At 42.7% G+C, this 17,285-nt stretch overlaps 1 protein-coding gene across 1 annotated transcript; it reads right to left on the reverse strand.

Moving 5' to 3' along the window:
* Positions 1-6,985: 6,985 nt before the first annotated feature.
* Positions 6,986-17,227, reverse strand: SPMIP5 (sperm microtubule inner protein 5). The gene is made up of 6 exons (XM_081193087.1): positions 17,086-17,227; positions 16,143-16,213; positions 13,694-13,915; positions 8,752-8,938; positions 7,951-8,048; positions 6,986-7,175 (listed from the first exon to the last, which is right to left on the reverse strand). The coding sequence occupies exons 2-6, from the start codon at positions 16,198-16,200 to the stop codon at positions 7,006-7,008; spliced, it is 735 nt and encodes a 244-aa protein (XP_081049213.1). The 5' UTR covers positions 16,201-16,213; positions 17,086-17,227; the 3' UTR covers positions 6,986-7,005.
* Between the last annotated feature and the right edge of the window lie 58 nt (positions 17,228-17,285).

Genomic DNA, 17,285 nt, shown 5'->3' on the forward strand with positions numbered 1-17,285 from the left:
GCTTTTGTATTATTTTATGTGATAATTTTTCTGTACTAGAATGTGAAAGAGATGACTAATTTATAAAAAAGAAAATGTTGCCTTTTCCATTTAAAAGACCCAAACATAGGCATACTAAGCTGCAATAGTCCACAGCAGCAAAACTGCAGGGGAATGTTTGCCTAGAGGAGGCACATTCCAGCCTCATGCGCTTGTGAATATATGAAGTGCCAAATTAATTGTAATGGATGGCACAGATCCCTTTTCATAAAATGCAAATATATGTGTGTTATCCCTATCAATATGAATAGAGCATCCTTTGCAGGTTGAGAAATTGTATATGCACTGGTTACCGGCCTTTAATCCAGCATACTACAGAATATAGTTAAGCTCAGTGCTTTTCTTCAAGGAAAAAGGGTTCCAGTACTCACCATGAAGTTGTTACAGTAATTGTCACACTTTTAACCAGTGCTTTTCTTCTAGAAAATCAAGGTGCCGGTACTGCGTACCTTTGAGTACACACAGAAGAAAAGCACCGGTTAAGCTTAACTACTTGCATCCAAATACACATCCCATTGAAAGAAATGCAGTGGAAATGGACAAGCAGGTTGATGGACTGTACCTAAAGAGCGTTCATCAACAGCAACTTGTCATCCTGGAGAGAAGAAGCAAGGAGGATGCCTTGGGGTTTGGTCTTGGGTACTGCATTGCTCAATAACTTTATAAATGGCTTGAATGAAAGAGTAGAATGTATGTTAATCAAAGCTGCAGATGGCACCAAATCAATGGCATAAAACAGTCTCTTGCTGTACATCTCCCCTTCACATACAGGACTCTCTCTCCACCCAAGCTAAGGATTGGGGAAGGACTAGATTGGACTGCAAAGCTTTTAAGACAGCCAAGAGTGATATTCAGCCACAAAGCCAAAAATTGATTGAGAGGAAGAGAACCCCAGGGCTACGTCCCCCTCAAAAAATTTTAATGGGAATTTTGTGATTGTTTTCATCCAATGCTAGGCTCTTGTCACTTTTAGCTTTCCAGGCCAGTCATCATTATGTACCTATAGAGCTATAGAATAGCTGTTCATGAGTATGTGAGGAAGTTATTTCGTTGTGTTTAACAATCTAGTTGCAGAATATAGTGGTTCAATTATGAATATGCAAAAAACACACACCATGAAAGACTCTGTTAAACTGTTCATTGTTTTCTCTCTCACACACACATCTCAGCTAAGCATAAAGTGTTAGCAAGAGCTCCTTTGATCGGGATGTAATTATCTGTGTATGCCTTGAAAATGGACTTTTAATATCCCAAGAAGCGTCGATTATTCACACTGGAGAGAAAGCCACTTAATTTAGAAAATCATCTTCCCCACAGAGTTTGATACAGACAATTGTTGTTTTATAGAAACAAAGATGTATAAAATGGGTCTGGTGAGAACAAAATACTCATGATAGGTTTAGACAAGGTTTTGAGATATACAATATAACACCAGTCAAAAAATGCAAAAGTAGCTAATTCACACCTGTAAGCAGAGCAAGGCAAGCTACAAATGCATGTATTTTAGGCTGCCATTCTACACACACTTAACTGGGAATAGCTCCCACTGAGTTCAGCAGTACATCTGAATGTCTCAATAATACATAGGATTCCACTGTTACATCAGAGAGGAGTTTTGGTGCTTCAGGCAAGTACACTCTGGTTCAATTAATATACCAGTGCTATGACAAATGCTCTTGTTCATGTGGTTATCTGGTTTAATAGGTTAATCCACCTGATCTGCCAAATTATAGATTTGCCTATGGGAGTTCCCCAGGCACTTCCAGGCTGTCTCACTTTGCGTAGATTACTTCCTTTATGCCGTAAGAGTACATGCTCCCAAAGAACAACAAAGAAAGTGGGTGCAATGTGATACATAGGCAGTAGCTAAATGGTGCTCTTGTAGAGCACATCCACTTTGAAAACAAAAACCACACTGTACAGTAGGAATAATAGTTGAGCTGTACAAATCAAGTGTACACACATATGCACACAAACATATATGTACATGTGTAGTAGAGGCAATTAGTGAAATGGGTGAACAAGCCTTAGAAAATATTTAAGCCCACATTTCCACCTCTGGGAAATCTGCATCGCATTCTGGACTACAAAGATTGCTGACTCTATTAGAGAAAGACGGATTGGGAACCAAAGTTCTCATATATCACATCACAATAGGAAGTCACCAAGGAAATATAATTCAAGAGAAAACCCTAAGAGCCATGTTTTGTGCTCCTTTCCCTGTGATTTCAAATGCATATTTGCTGCAGTGCAAAAACATTAGATTGATTACGTGCACTTAGAATACATTTTTACTCCTTCTAAGGAAGGTGAAACATCTTTTGCATTTGCTAATTCATTTAAACTCAGCAAGCGTTACATTTGCCTATACTGTAATAGTGAAATGGATTTCATATTTAGAAAACACCCAGCATTATTCGTGCTGCTAGTTTTCATGAACTTGGCTCCTATGCCTTTATTTTACCCTTGTAGTAAGAAGAAATTTGATAGGTGATCTTTCTTTCCCCACCAAAACATTTTCATGGAAAAAGCTAAATTTGTGCTTCTCATTAAGGCTGCAATCCCACAGATTTGTCTGGAAATAAGTGCTGCAGATTTGTGAGTAGACATGTACTGTACAGTGGTGCCTCGGGTTACAGACGCTTCAGGTTACAGACTCCGCTAACCCAGAAATAGTACCTCGGGTTAAGAACTTTGCTTCAGGATGAGAACAGAAATTGCGCGGCAGGGTATGGCAGCAGCGGGAGGCCCCATTAGCTGAAGTGGTACCTCAGGTTAAGAATAGTTTCAGGTTAAGAACGGACCTCCAGAACAAATTAAATTCTTAACCCGAGGTACCACTGTATAGGGTTATATTGTAACTTGTTAACACAGGAGAACCTGGGGGGAAAAGAAAAACACACCTGGTGACATTATGTGGATTTCAAGCATCAGTCTCACCTTTGGTGTAGCCACTTTTGCAAAGTGTATAATTTTACAAACATTTCTTGGACATGGGTAGCACTAGGAGCAGAGTGGGGTCGAAAGTGTGTTCTCTTCTCCTCTCTATTTCCAGATCCTCCATAGAAAACCTCCTCTTCCCGCCCCGTATTTAAGTCCTCTGGTGCAATTGCTCCTAACATCAATGTATTCACCGTTAACTATGGGTTACCAAATGTCCTCTTTTAATAATGAAGTGCAACAGCATTCACTTTGTTGAGTAGTGTTTAAACAAACACTTTGGAAAGCTATCACATAAAATGCAAAGTTAAATGAACATCAAATTACTGTCCATTTCCACAGCTTTCAGTGCTAATGGAGATATTTTTGTGACCATTTCCAAATGCTTATTCCCCCCCCCCAAATAACACAAAAAGATTTGTTGTTTGAAAATGCAAGTGGCTGTTAACCATATATTATTTGTAAATACAACATGTTCCTGCATCATTCATTTCAGTGTCTCATTGAGGTCTAATTGGTATATATTTTGGTTGACATGTATTGTTCTCTTGTAAAGGTGTCAAATTCCTTAGCTATGTCAGTGACAAAAGCCCCCACTGCTTGTGATATATAAATTATGCTCTTTACCATATAATCAGCCCTATCTGTTAGAATGCTATTTGCAACAAAACATGTTCAAAATATGTACCAGGCAGATTGGTCTTTCTTCACTTTAATATTGTGTTATTCACAGCAAAGTTTTTGATTTGAACGTTAAAAGGGAACATGTTCCAAGATTTGATCAGCATTGTATCAATTAAGAGGCATTTGATTTGAAAAGCTGGTGAGGCTTATTAGTACAGTTCAGACTTCAAAATGTTACTTTCACTATTAACATCTGAAAACATTGCCACTGTGGTTACAGAAGGAACAGTGTGATAACATCCTAGTATAGATTGATAATCTGGTATGTTGTAAGTATTCCTATGCAACTAAACTTTATTTCATTTACATTGTATTGTAAGGTATTTTGGGGGGAGGGTGACATTTTGTGGAGACATTTTGGTGGCTGCTGGTATTTTCATTTTTTTCAAAGGTGTAGGTGCACGGGTATAGAAATGCCCAGCATGAAAAAATATAGTGGAGAGCCGAGTGAAGGGGTGACTGAGGAGACAAACACAGCTCAGATACCTGCACTCAAACTCTGCCCAGCAGTGCAGATGGGAAGTGGTGGAATAGCAATGGATATCAGGACTGGGGGAATGGGAAAATGTGGAAAGTTCTTTGCTGAAGGTGCACACAGAAGACTTAAATCTGAATGGGCTGTTTGCAGTATAAGGTTATTTTCTTCTCTACCACTGCGGTACAGCCCTTCTCTATCCAAAGCTACAAAAGCCAGTGTCTGATATTTTCCTGCACATGGAAGATACCTTTAGGATTAGCCTTCTGATAGCTAGGCAAGGCAACCCTAAATCTGTAATCTTTCAATCTCTCTCTCTTAAAAAAAAAGATTCAGAAGTATTATCATTATTTTATTTATTTACACTCCACCTTTCCCCCAGAACCAGGACTCAAGGCAGCTTACAAAAATTAAAACAATCACAGAAGGCTAAAAAAAATACAGAAGATAATAGTAACTAAGCTATAATGGAATTAAAACAATGTAAAAACAACAACAACTAAATCTATTAAACTACAGATAGTAAAAGCACTAAAGGTGTTATGTACTGAAGTTCTCACCCTGGGCCAGCAGGGGATACTGTAGATAGTTATGCAAATAAGGGATCGAAAGTGACATTCAGTGATTGGATAGTTTTAGAAAATTGTTACAGTTACATTGTACTGAAGCTCTATATAAGCAGGCTGACTGAACCCTTCAGTTCAGTTCTGTCCTGGCCTGTGAATAAACAAGAGCTGTTTGAAGAATCGCTGTGTCGTCTGATATGTTCACCCACAACTTAACAAAAAGCAGCACCATTTAAAGCCCTTTCCTCAAAAGCAGTCAGTTCCCAACAGCCTGCCAGAATAAAACTTCCTGCCAGTGAAAGGAAAACAAAGAGGGAGCCAATCGAGCCGCACTAGAGAGCTCCAAAGTTTGGGAGCAGCCACTGGGGAGGCCCTCTCCAGTGCCCCCACCAAATGGGCAGGTTCGTATGTTGAAAACCCCAAGCTTTAAGCCTCAAGAAGTAAATTCCAGAATGGAATATTCCATTGCTATTTCTGTGTATCTGAATAATCTCTACCTATTAGTTCAGCTGCTTAGGTGGCCTATGCCTTTCCCCCATACATGGCTTTACTGGAGTAGCACTATTCCACCAAGAAGGAATTTTAAGAGCTAGCTTCTAATGGAAGTAATGTTAATGATTATAATTTGTAATATAGCAGATGCTGTCTAATTTACCTCCCTCTTCTGATGGCAGGCTGTACAAATTATAGGCTGAGGAAGAAAATCAAAGTCTAAAGGTTAGGAGATTAAGTCAAAGATTTAGAACTTAAATGCTCAACAAGGTACTATACAACACCCTCACACACACTGCTACACCAACAATCAGTGTAATTAAATTAACACATTTATTTAAAAAAAGAAAACCCACCTCCCACAAAATCAAGTACTGCAGATACACACAAACCCTTCAGATATTACGGGACAGATTAAAGAGAGCTGAACTCAAAACGTTTCCTTCAGATTTTAGATAAAATAAATGGTGGGCTGCTCCATTAACTAAACAGATGCAAGCAAAGGAATACTCTAGCGAAAAAGGAGGTGAAAATAAATGTACCTCAGTTGTGATAGGAAATCTTAAAAACTCCCCCAAGGTAATTTTGAAAAATGCACTGAAAGCAAATCTACATATTCTAAATGTGCCTCAGAAACCCACTGGAACAACTCTTTCAGATGCTTGTTTCTTTGTACCATTGTTGCAGGGAACCCAAATGTCACTAGCTGCCCCTTCTGTTGTTAGAACGCAGCATTTCCCAAGCACTGACTGGTAGCAGCTCTCCATAATTTCAGGCAGGAGCATTTGTCAGCCTTCTCTGGAGATGCTGGAGATGCTGGAGACTGAACCAAAAACTCCCCTGCATTCAAAACAAGTGTTCTACCACACAAGCTATATCAGGCACCATCTACACCTGAACTGTGCCAGCTGGTCATTAAAAGAACACCTGCTTAAGAATCGGTGCCTGGGTTTTATTTTTTCATCTTCCCTCCCTGTTCTTTTCTCCTTGTGTGTCACTTTTCTTTATATAGAGAGAGATTATAAATCTGCAGGCAGGGATTGTTTTGTTCTAACTGATTGTATGTTAGCCACTCTAGGTGACTTTTTGGCTGAAGAGTGGGGTATAAATGCTCTAAATAAACTACAGTCCTCCCTTTACATATTTGTAGAGGGACACTAAACTGGCCTGAATCACCACTTTTGTCAGCCTGTGAAGGATGCATCCTGTCACTCACTCAGTCCTCTGCCTTATGATCCTTTCAGTCTCTTTTGTAGGCAGCAGTAAGGCAAACTGTCTGCTCCTTTTCTGGCTCAGTCTGCAGTTCACCTACAGCTGTGACTGATGTCACTTCCAGATGCAAAGGTCAAACCAGGCAAACTCCAGGAGATGTGCAGCTCATGGCTTAAGTCATCACCCACATCTGGACAGGCTATCATACTATGAGAAACTGACAGCAGCATGGCAATACCAGGATAGGAAACTAGTTGAAAGTCTTACTATGTTTTAGTTCAAAGAGTTTTTAAACTATGCATCTTAGCATCTGAATGACCTTCCATACAGTCTCAAGATCTCTGTGCCAGCTCAAATATATAAGATATAGGGTGTGAAGTCAACAGCTAGAGCAGTAACTGATGCTGCAGCTGTGATCCAGGTGCGCTCTAGGCAGAAATACTGGTGTAGATTTTTTTAGGGTCAGTTTCAAAACCATAATCATCTGTCTAACAACTTGATATTTTAAAATGTAAATAATGTTATTTCATACCAAGTGGTTAAACAAACAACATGATAGTATTATTCTCATGTAATCTCAGGTATTTCTGTATATTTTTAATTGTTTGCTGCAGTTAAGGGGATATTTTCTTCCTTGATCGGTTCTTGAAACTTTACAGCCTTCCGTTTCTTATCAAGATAAATGCCATAGCTCACTTCCGGGTGATTGCAGACAGAACAGCTTCTGCTCACATTACCAAAGGTCTTTCCGATGCCAGAACGTTCATCTACAAGACAAAAAGGCCTATTTCAATGCCTAAAGCCATGTGACAAGTACAGTCAAGGGGTCTAAATGTTCATTGCAGTTTATGGAGAGGCTCAGATTGGTGGGCTCCCATCCTTGGGTGAGTACTTGCAGGGAGATAATGTGGGAGGCAGCAGGGCCCATAACCGTGGGTGCATAATTTTGAGGGGGCACAACCCATGTGCGCACACACAGGGATCATGAGGCAATAAACACTATATACTTTGAACTGAACTTTATGGGAAAGGAGTTTTCTTAACCAGGAGCTCTGGAAAAGCCTGGAAAGCAGGAAGACACCGATGTTCTGCTAGATGGCTTTGCTGGAGCCTTGCATACCCTGCTGATCATAGTGGTCAAAGTGTGGTGTAGTATCATCAACAGATGGTGGGCCCAGTTTAACAGGATATGGGCCAACTGACTTCTACAAGACTAACAAGGTCTTCCTTGGAGGCAAAGGGGCTCTTGTGTGCCCTGCTTCAGAACACCTGTTCAATCAACTTAGTGAAGATATAGTAGAAAGCATAATAACCTTTGACTGAGTTATTTTAACTCACATGCCCAAGCAAGGCACATAAAGACCCTTTTCCTCTGAGGACCAAAACAAATCGAGCAATACCCCTCTCATCACCATGCACCAGCTTTTTTTTGGTGCTGACTCTCTTCTTCTCCAGTCCAAGAGTTGAGACAGGTGAACATGGTCTTGTGAACAAGCCCATAGCAAGTGGTCAGTTTCAAATAATGCAACCCTAAAGCCTTACGTGGAATATGCCCAGTATACTTGGGCATCATCCCTTCCGGCCTGTAGAATCTCTGGTATGGGCGTGATTCTTTGAGTTTGGTTGCAGGGATCTCTTTCCTACAAAATAAATAAAATAAATGATGTTTTGGTGCTTGCCATTCTCCAACTTTCTTGACTGTAACAACATATTATGTGCAACTTTGCATATGACTGAAACAGTGCATGTGATAGTCTTATCAAATGCTTATGGGAAGGCAGAATGTCTCTGGTTTTTATATGGCTAAGACAAGTCCAGACCCTCCAAGTGTCCCTATTTTCCAGGGGCATCCCTGATTTAGAGAAGCCATCCTGGTTTCTGATTTGATCCTGGAATGTCCCACTTTTGGCCATATAAGAACTGCTGCTGCTGCTGCTACCCAGGAGGACTCCCCTGCTGAGCGCCTGCTCAGTCCTGCCACTCATCACATGGCCTAGGTTGTGACTCACAACATCAAAAGTTATACACAATTACAAAAATATAACCACAAATTAAGCATCTCCAACAAAAACCCCTAAACAATTTCCACCCTGATAATTTCTCATCATCCTGAGAGACAGGTCTTGTAGGATTGACAGTGACAAAGATCTTGTCTTATCATGCTAACAGCTGTTCATGCAAAATGATCAAGGTGTTTAACAATAATATAAAATCACAGGAGGAAAAGATATAAAAATAACACAATGGTTGAGAATAGATGAATGAGTAATATTATGTAATATTATATCCACATGATTTCTCGGCTGCAGCATAGCTCAGTGAAAAATCTTTATGCCAACATACATGGATTCCTTGGTAGCAGGATCCTGTTTGGCTCTGTCCAAGGAGTTCTGAAAATCTCGATAGCAATTTTCTGCCATCACATGGTAGCGAGCTCCGTGACCAAACTCTGTAACCTTCGACCTGGGCACAAAGCCAGTCCAGCCTGGAATAGGTGGCTCAAGTAGACTCCTTTTTGTTTCCACAGGCCCTGCAAAGTGATGAAATGGGCAAAACACAACACAAAGGAATACAGATAAAGAAACACAAGCTCTGTATGCAATTATGTAGAACTTACCAAAGACCAAATATAAAGTGATGAAATGGGGCATTAATTGAAAGCTTACTGATGCTAAAAATAACCCTACACAGAGTGAGGAGCACAACACAAATGAGGTCCATTGCATTAACCATGTTCTTTAACTAACACCATGTCTTTTCTGCCTGAATCTGGCTGGTAGGTCTTGGGGTTCTACAAAAACATGAAGTAGATCTGACAAGCCTCAAATCTGTGAAACCTTGTATTACTTCACCATCAGCCAACCACTGCAAAGAATTTACTACAGGAAGAAAGACAGGTGCTCTTTAAAACATTCCAGTTTCAAGAGGAAGGGTCTACGTGGAAAAGAGTTGTATATAATTCCCATCAGTGAGAAAGAGAAATAACAGTTTTATATAGCTCATGGGTTGGATCAAGAATCCGAATATCCTGAGAGAAGACCACTGAAGAAGTCCTAAGGAAGGTTCAAAGCTAGAGGTTGCAAGCACTGTTAGTTCTCCATTTACAGTATGTAGAGGCACCCAGTGCTGGCTGCACTCCAGCAAGAGTAGAGCCTAAAGCAAATTCCACTGTGTTGGGTAGTAAGTAAAACCATGGGTATCAGTCTGTGTTATGGCAAAATTGCTAGATAATCATATATACTAATAGCAATCTAAATTATTCAAGCACAGCCAAAATACCATGACCCATGTACAACATGAAGGTGTCAGGAGGCTTTGAAGGACCAAATTTTGCAAAAGTACAAACATAATTTGGGGGGGGGGACCCCAAACAGCCCAATGAAGACTGAGCATGCTCAGTGGCCATGGGCAGCTGACCAACTGATGTGGTCAATGTGGGGGGACAGAAAAGCAGGTGAGAAGGTGAATGGAATGGAGCATCCTGAATGGGAGTAAATCACACTGCAATATTTTGTTGCAAGTCTTATGGAACTTGCATATTAGGTTTCTACAAGTCTGAAGCCTCCCTTTTGGAAGAAATAACTCAGAATGCACGTTGCTTCCTTTCTATTTCTCCAGCTGAGCTTTAGAGGTCACGGGGCAGGTCCATGTAGCTGTAGATAAAAAACTCAAGACAGAAAGCAATTTCTGTTGGTCTTCATCTGTAATAACAAAGCTATTAGAGCTCTTTGTCATGGTTTAGTGCTGCTAGTTGCAAAGATAGAGTTTCTCTCTCTCAAAAGACCTGGAGAAAGTGACTGGTACTTTTCTCAAAGAGGGAACCGTCATTACCCCCTTAACCACCACAATTCATCAAAACAGACTTAAGATCTCCTCTGCCTTCCCATGCAACGTTCAGGCCACATGTGGATCACTGCCGGGAGCTCCCCCTATGGCAAAGCAAAAATGCTTTTGCTACTAGAATTTGTCATCTGTGAATGACAGAAGAGGAACAAAGGTCAGTGTTTTGCTTTAAAAGAAAATGAAAAACTGCCTAAAAGTTTCCACATTCTGTTAAAAAGAAAAGAAGAGAAAACATTTACAGACAGCTTTTTGTGTGTGCGATGACTCACATCCAACAGAACTTTTACTCCACTGCTCAATCGACTGAAACTGCTTACAAAGTTACAGGAATGAAGATGGAAATCTGTCCTGTGGCAGAAAGCTGAAAGCTCAGACTTATCTCTGTTACACCACGTTGGAGGGAGTTAGGAAACAGAGTCAAGAAGGAAAGTTTGTTTCAAGACCTGGATGTGGGCTAGTCAGGCACAGGAACAAAAGAGTATAGTGGTATAGCCACAAGTGGAACATGCCCTGATCTAAGGTCAGGTTACATCAGTGGCACAACCACCAGTTTGCGGGTTTCTTTTGAGAGACAGAGATGGAATTGCTAAAGCATTAAAGGTGGTGCTCATGTTTCAGGTTAGGGTTAAAGATGATGCCCTGGGTCTATTGTTATTAATTAATTAATTTCAGTCATGAAGCATTTCTTATGAAGCATTGTGAAGCAATTTCACAAGACTCTGTATATGTGTGTATTTGTGGGGGTTTTTAAGTTACATATATAAATACAATTTCAAATCCAACACAGATACAGACTAGGATAAAAAAGATCTCGACTTAGAAGGCTTGTTAAAGGTGAAAGTCTTCAACAGACAACAAGAAGATGGAAGAGATGGCGCCTGTCTCATATGTAGCTAGTGAGACTTCCAAAAGGCAGGTGTGGAACAGACCGACTTTGTATGGCATAGGCCTCCTGGCAAGACAATGCCTGCAGGATGCCCTCTCCTGCAGAGAACACAGATCGGCTGGGAATATGAAGGGGGAGGAGGTATTTTAGGAATCCTGGTCCCAAACTGCACAGCGCCTTGTATAGCACCTTGAACAGAGCCTTTTCGTGAAAATGTTGAAGCAGGCAAACATGGTGGATAAGTATGCTTATCAGAGTGGGTGGAAGGTTTCATTTGGAACTAAATTTCACCTGTAGATCAGCAATGTGTACATAACAAGCCAAGCCAAGCTTTATTTCCTTCCTTTTTTTCTTCCTTTCAGTTGCATGCCCTAAGCTAGCTCACTGCTAACATGACATCTGCTCCCTTTGTAACCCTGTATCTCCTCAGAGGGCAAGCATCATGAAAAAAGGAGGCTTCCTCTTGAATGGGAACCATACACTTTAACTCAATCTAGCAAACCAGTCACCAAGCTTGTAGCAACCACCTCCCGCCCACGAGTCTGGCCTTAAATATTCAAGCTTGCCACATATGACGGTGACTCTAAGGGTGCTACGTGCAATGAGTTTTCTAGAGTGGTAGCTTGTCTCTGACCCACCTCCTTTCCACACCATATGCTTACAGCACATTCAAAGTGCATGGCTCCCCTTCAAAGAATCCTAGGAACTGTAGTTTGTTAAGGCTTATAAAAGCTAGCCGGGAAGGACTGGGCGATGGGCTTCGTGGGGTGGTGAATGCTTCCCTCCGTGAGGGAGCCTTCCCAGACCCGCTGAAAGAGGCGGTTATTAAACCGCTTCTTAAAAAAATATCTTTAGATGCGGCCACGATGGCCAACTATCGCCCAGTCTCAAATCTTCTATTCCTGGGCAAGGTGATTGAGCGAGCGGTTGCCGAACAACTCCAGGCACGCCTGGAAGAAGCGGACCATTTGGATCCCTTCCAGTCAGGATTCAGGCCTCATCATGGGACAGAAACTGCCTTGGTTGCACTGGTTGATGATCTCCGGCGGGCTAGGGACAAAGGTGAGAGCTGTTTCCTGGTTCTGCTGGATCTCTCAGCGGCGTTTGATACCATCGACCATAGCATCCTTCTGGACCATCTTGAGGGGCTGGGAGCTGGGGGCACTGTTATACAGTGGTTCCGCTCCTTCCTCCTGGGCCGTGTTCAGAAAGTGGTGGGGGGGGGATGAGTGTTCAGACCCCTGGGCTCTCACTTGTGGGGTGCCTCAGGGTTCTGTCCTCTCCCCCATGCTTTTCAACATTTACATGCAGCCGCTGGGAGAGATCATCAGGAGGTTTGGGCTGGGTGTTCATCAGTATGCGGATGATACCCAGCTCTACCTCTCTTTTAAATCAGAACCAGTGAAGGCGGTGAAGGTCCTGTGTGAGTGTCTGGAGGCGGTTGGAGGATGGATGGCGGCTAACAGATTGAGGTTGAATCCTGACAAGACAGAAGTACTGTTTTTGGGGGACAGGAGGCGGGCAGGTGTGGAGGATTCCCTGGTCCTGAATGGGGTAACTGTGCCCCTGAAGGACCAGGTGCGCAGCCTGGGAGTCATTTTGGACTCACAGCTGTCCATGGAGGCACAGGTCAAATCTGTGTCCAGGGCAGCTGTTTACCAGCTCCATCTGGTACGTAGGCTGAGACCCTATCTGCCTGCGGACTGTCTCGCCAGAGTGGTGCATGCTCTGGTTATCTCCCGCTTGGACTACTGCAATGCACTCTACGTGGGGCTACCTTTGAAGGTGACTCAGAAACTACAACTAATCCAGAATGCGGCAGCTAGACTGGTGACTGGGGGCGGCCGCCGAGACCATATAACACCGGTCTTGAAAGACCTACATTGGCTCCCAGTACGTTTCCGAGCACAATTCAAAGTGTTGGTGTGGACCTTTAAAGCCCTAAACGGCTTCGGTCCAGTATACCTGAAGGAGCATCTCCACCCCCATCATTCTGCCCGGACGCTGAGGTCCAGCGCCGAGGGCCTTCTGGCGGTTCCCTCATTGCGAGAAGCAAAGCTACAGGGAACCAGGCAGAGGGCCTTCTCGGTAGTGGCGCCCGCCCTGTGGAACGTGTGATATTTTATTGTATTTTTGGTTTTTATGGAAGCCGCCCAGAGTGGCTGGGGAGGCCCAGCCAGATGGGCGGGGTATAAATAATAAATTATTATTATTATTATTATTATTATTATTATTATTATTATTATTAGGGCACTGGGAATTGTAGCTGTAACGGGTCAACTACAGTTTTGAGGATTCTTTGGGGGAAAGCCATGATGTTCTTTAAAGGTATGGGGTGGATGTGAAAACAACATGGACTCTGCTACTCTGCAGAAACTTGGGATCAAGAGCTGCATCTTCAATAACTGTATCATAGTGGAACAGGCCTCCTGGCAAGACAATACCTGCAGGATGCCCTCTCCTGCAGAGAACACAGATCAGCTGGGGATATGAAGGGGGATGAAGGTATTTTAGGAATCCTAAGCCCAAATTAATTTGAAATGAGGCATACTATACCCAGCACATTTGGATGGTGTTTGCTATTATAGTCATCAAGTACGTTTATTATTTCTTCATTCGAGCAAAGAGGTGGCAGCTGGGGTGCTGTAGCCGCTGTGAGCCTCAGTTCTTCCATTTGGTCACATTTTCTCTGAGTAGCCTCACGAAATGCATTCACACACCACACAGAATCGTTTCCGAAGCTAGTTCCAATTCGGTAGAATCTATAAGGGATGTAGCCTGGAAAGGGCAACAGAAGTTCACAACCATCACGAAGAAGCCATCAGCGGACTAGTCTAGGCTTTCCTTCAACAAAACTTCTTGTGTGTGTCTGCAGCCCCAGGACTATCATAAGGATAATCCCACTGTTTACTCATTATTTGTGTATACAGGTTTCGTACAGTCCATGGTGGGAGCCAACTTAACATTCTGTTGCATTCATAGTAAATGTGTCAAAAGGATGATCTGGTGGGTCACATACATGGGCTTTCAGCTCCAGCCCTTTTCAGAGTTATCATCCTTACCTGCACATCGCCAGCTTGTCACAGTGACATTTGTTGCCATTTGATTAATTTGCACAATATGAAATTTGGGTGTTTCCAGACACAAAGTTTTGCAGTTGCCGTGCATACTGATTTAGTGTCTGATGCCTGCAAAACTGGGTGCTGTTGATTCCCAGGCTTCTAGTCAGAGGGTAGGTATGAGTGTTGGAATTCTTCACAAGAAAGTGAACATCAGCTTTCCGTCACCCTCCTAGCATTTCAAAGCCTGCTGTCACACAACCAACCACTGAGATTTATACCCAAGCAACTAGAAATTTAGCAGATGTCTGAGTCTCAACATTTAGTTTGCCAAAACAGCCAGTGTCATTTGTAGATAATTAATAAAAAATGTTAGAATAGAGCATGTATTAGCAAGATTTTGCAGGTGTGCCCACTGTAGCTGCCTATTTTATTTAGTTATGCTTTCTGGTTTTTTAATTTTTTTTTAAGGTATTGTATAATGTCAGTCAGCAGAATGTCAGGTAATGTCAGGTAACTCAGCAGAATTCATAATAAGAATTTTCAATAAAATAGTTATGGAATCAAAGTACTACCACCACCCTCAAAGTTGTACAGTGGTGCCTCGCAAGACGAAAAGAATCCGTTCCGCAAGTCTCTTCGTCTTGCGGTTTTTTTCGTCTTGCAAAGCAAGCCCATTAACGGCTTAGTGGATTAGCGCTATTAGCGGCTTAGCTGGCTTAACGGATCAGCTGATAAGCGGCTTAGCGGCTTAGCAGATCAGCTGATAAGCGGCTTAGCGGATCAGCTAATAAGCGGTTTAGCGGATCAGCTGTTAAGCGGCTTAGCGGCTTAGGATCAGCTGATAAGCAGCTTAGCGGCTTGGGGAAAAGGGGGGGAACCCCCGCAGGAACTCGCAAGACATTTTCGTCTTGTGAAGCAAGCCCATAGGAAATTCGTTTTGCGAAGCACCTCCAAAACGGAAAACCCTTTCGTCTAGCGGGTTTTCCGTCTTGCGAGGCATTCATCTTGCGGGGCACCACTGTACCCTGAGAATTCAGAGAATTCATATCAACATTCTAGTTCTCATTATCACTCAGAGGCATTTCTGCAGCAACATACTTCTCTCTCTCTCTCTCTCTCTCTCTCTCTCTCTCTCACACACACACACACACACACACACACACCCTGCAGGTAACACACTCTAAAAAATACTGAGTGCAGAAGAGAGCCTAATTTGCCAGTATAAAATTGCTATCCAGATCTTCAGAAAGAGAGCTAGGTATGTGCTTGTGTTTTGGTGTCTCAGTACAATGTAAGGAGTGGAGCATGGAATCTGTGGTGCAGTTAGGTAGTTGTAGACTCTAGACTTAGCAGCCTTATGAAGGGACCTATTTAGATAGTATTGTGTACTGTACAGTATTACTCTTCACCAATAATACTGTTCTGCATTTGGGGCTCATCCTATCACTCTGCTAGTGATGGAAGTCAGTGGTCAGGGATGATGGGAGTTGTAGCCCAGCAACCCAAGGGAGAGAGCCTGAGATTGAAAGGTGTTTTCCCTCATTCATCAGGCAAGACTAGGGTGCTGGGTCAATCCTCACAGCAGGCATCGGCAACGTTTGGCCCTCCAGATGTTTTGGCCTACAACTCCCATGATCCCTAGCTAACAGGACCAGTGGTCAGGGATGGTGGGAATTGTTGTCCAAAACATCTGGAGGGCCGAAGGTTGCCTGTGCCTGCCTCACAGCGTACAATAGCAAATAGATAGCTTTAAGAGGCTACTAAAATCATAATCCTGTTTATTACTGCTATATTGAGTACAAAGTGCATCAAAACAAAGTGGGAGCCGATGTGAAAAGCTGTGATTATTTGGCTGCCCCTTTTAGCATGTTATTTTGCTCTCTGCCGAGTTATCAGCTGAGAAATGGGAACAAAGCTCAGGCCAAGACTCTCAGTTTTTTTACCTGTATATCCTGGTATCAAAGGGTTGCACTCATCTACTTGTCGCTGAAATGGTTCCATGCTTTATCAAACACTGATGAAAGAAAGTTAAAGACTTTCAATTGAATCTAGACTCTGATATTAATAAGCCTGTTGTTCAAGAATTATCCCAATCAAAACATATTGGTGTTTCAGGTTGTCAGAACCTTTAAGTTAGAGGTTGCAGAAGTACAGTTCCCAGACCTACCCATCAGCCATGCTGCCTGGGGCTGGTGGAAACTATAACTTGGCAGCAGCTAGAGGACCGCAAGGGAGCCACCCCTGCTATGAGCAGTCATCCATTTCTCTGTGTTAAAACATTAGGAAAGAACCATCACCTCTCTGCATATGAACAAACTATGGCCAGCAAGTCATCCAAGCAAACTCAAAACTCAAAAATTTCATGCACAAAACCCCTCCAAATGAGAACAAGGGCCTATTATTCTGTTCCAAACAGCAGCCAGCCTCTGAGAAGCTCACAAGCTGCGAGTTAGACCCAAGCTTGCCTTCTGGTTTCTCCCGAGTATTTGGTGATCAGGGATACAGTGCCTCTGAACATGAAGGTTTCATTTGGGGATTTGATAGGCTGTTCCTATGCTGTTGATAGCGATAGCAATGAAATTGTGTAATCATTTTTAAAGCTATTTATGTTCGTGGCTGCCACAAGAACATATCCTGTGGAAAGGATCCAGCAGCCTTGCGTTACCTTACTAGCGCCATTGGCTCCTGCTGCTGCAATGTTTCATGTCCTCAAAGCACAAAGGAGATAGGCGGGGGACGACGAGGAAAATAACAGTATTGAGATTGGCAATAACAAATGAAGACGCATGAGGGCTAAAGACAAAGGGTGTGGCGAGAGAGGAAGCAAACAATGGTCAGCTACTGACAAGAAAGAGAAGAAAATGTAGCAGCCCTGGAAAGACTGACCTGTACAGGAGAGATCCCTCAAACGAACAATTCGCTCAGGAAGCCGGGACTGGGCCTTTTACCATGACAAGCTCTGTGAGCAATACCATCTCCCAAGCTGGCTGCTTCCTTGCGACCCTTTACAAGAGAGCTCAAGCTACAGTGCCCCGTCCCTCCCATGGCATTGTGACCTCATCCACACGACCTTTACAACACGTGCA

The sequence above is a fragment of the Podarcis bocagei genome (genome assembly GCF_964188305.1).
Source record: "Podarcis bocagei genome assembly, chromosome: 4".
In the NCBI taxonomy this organism is placed as follows: Eukaryota; Metazoa; Chordata; class Lepidosauria; order Squamata; family Lacertidae; genus Podarcis; species Podarcis bocagei.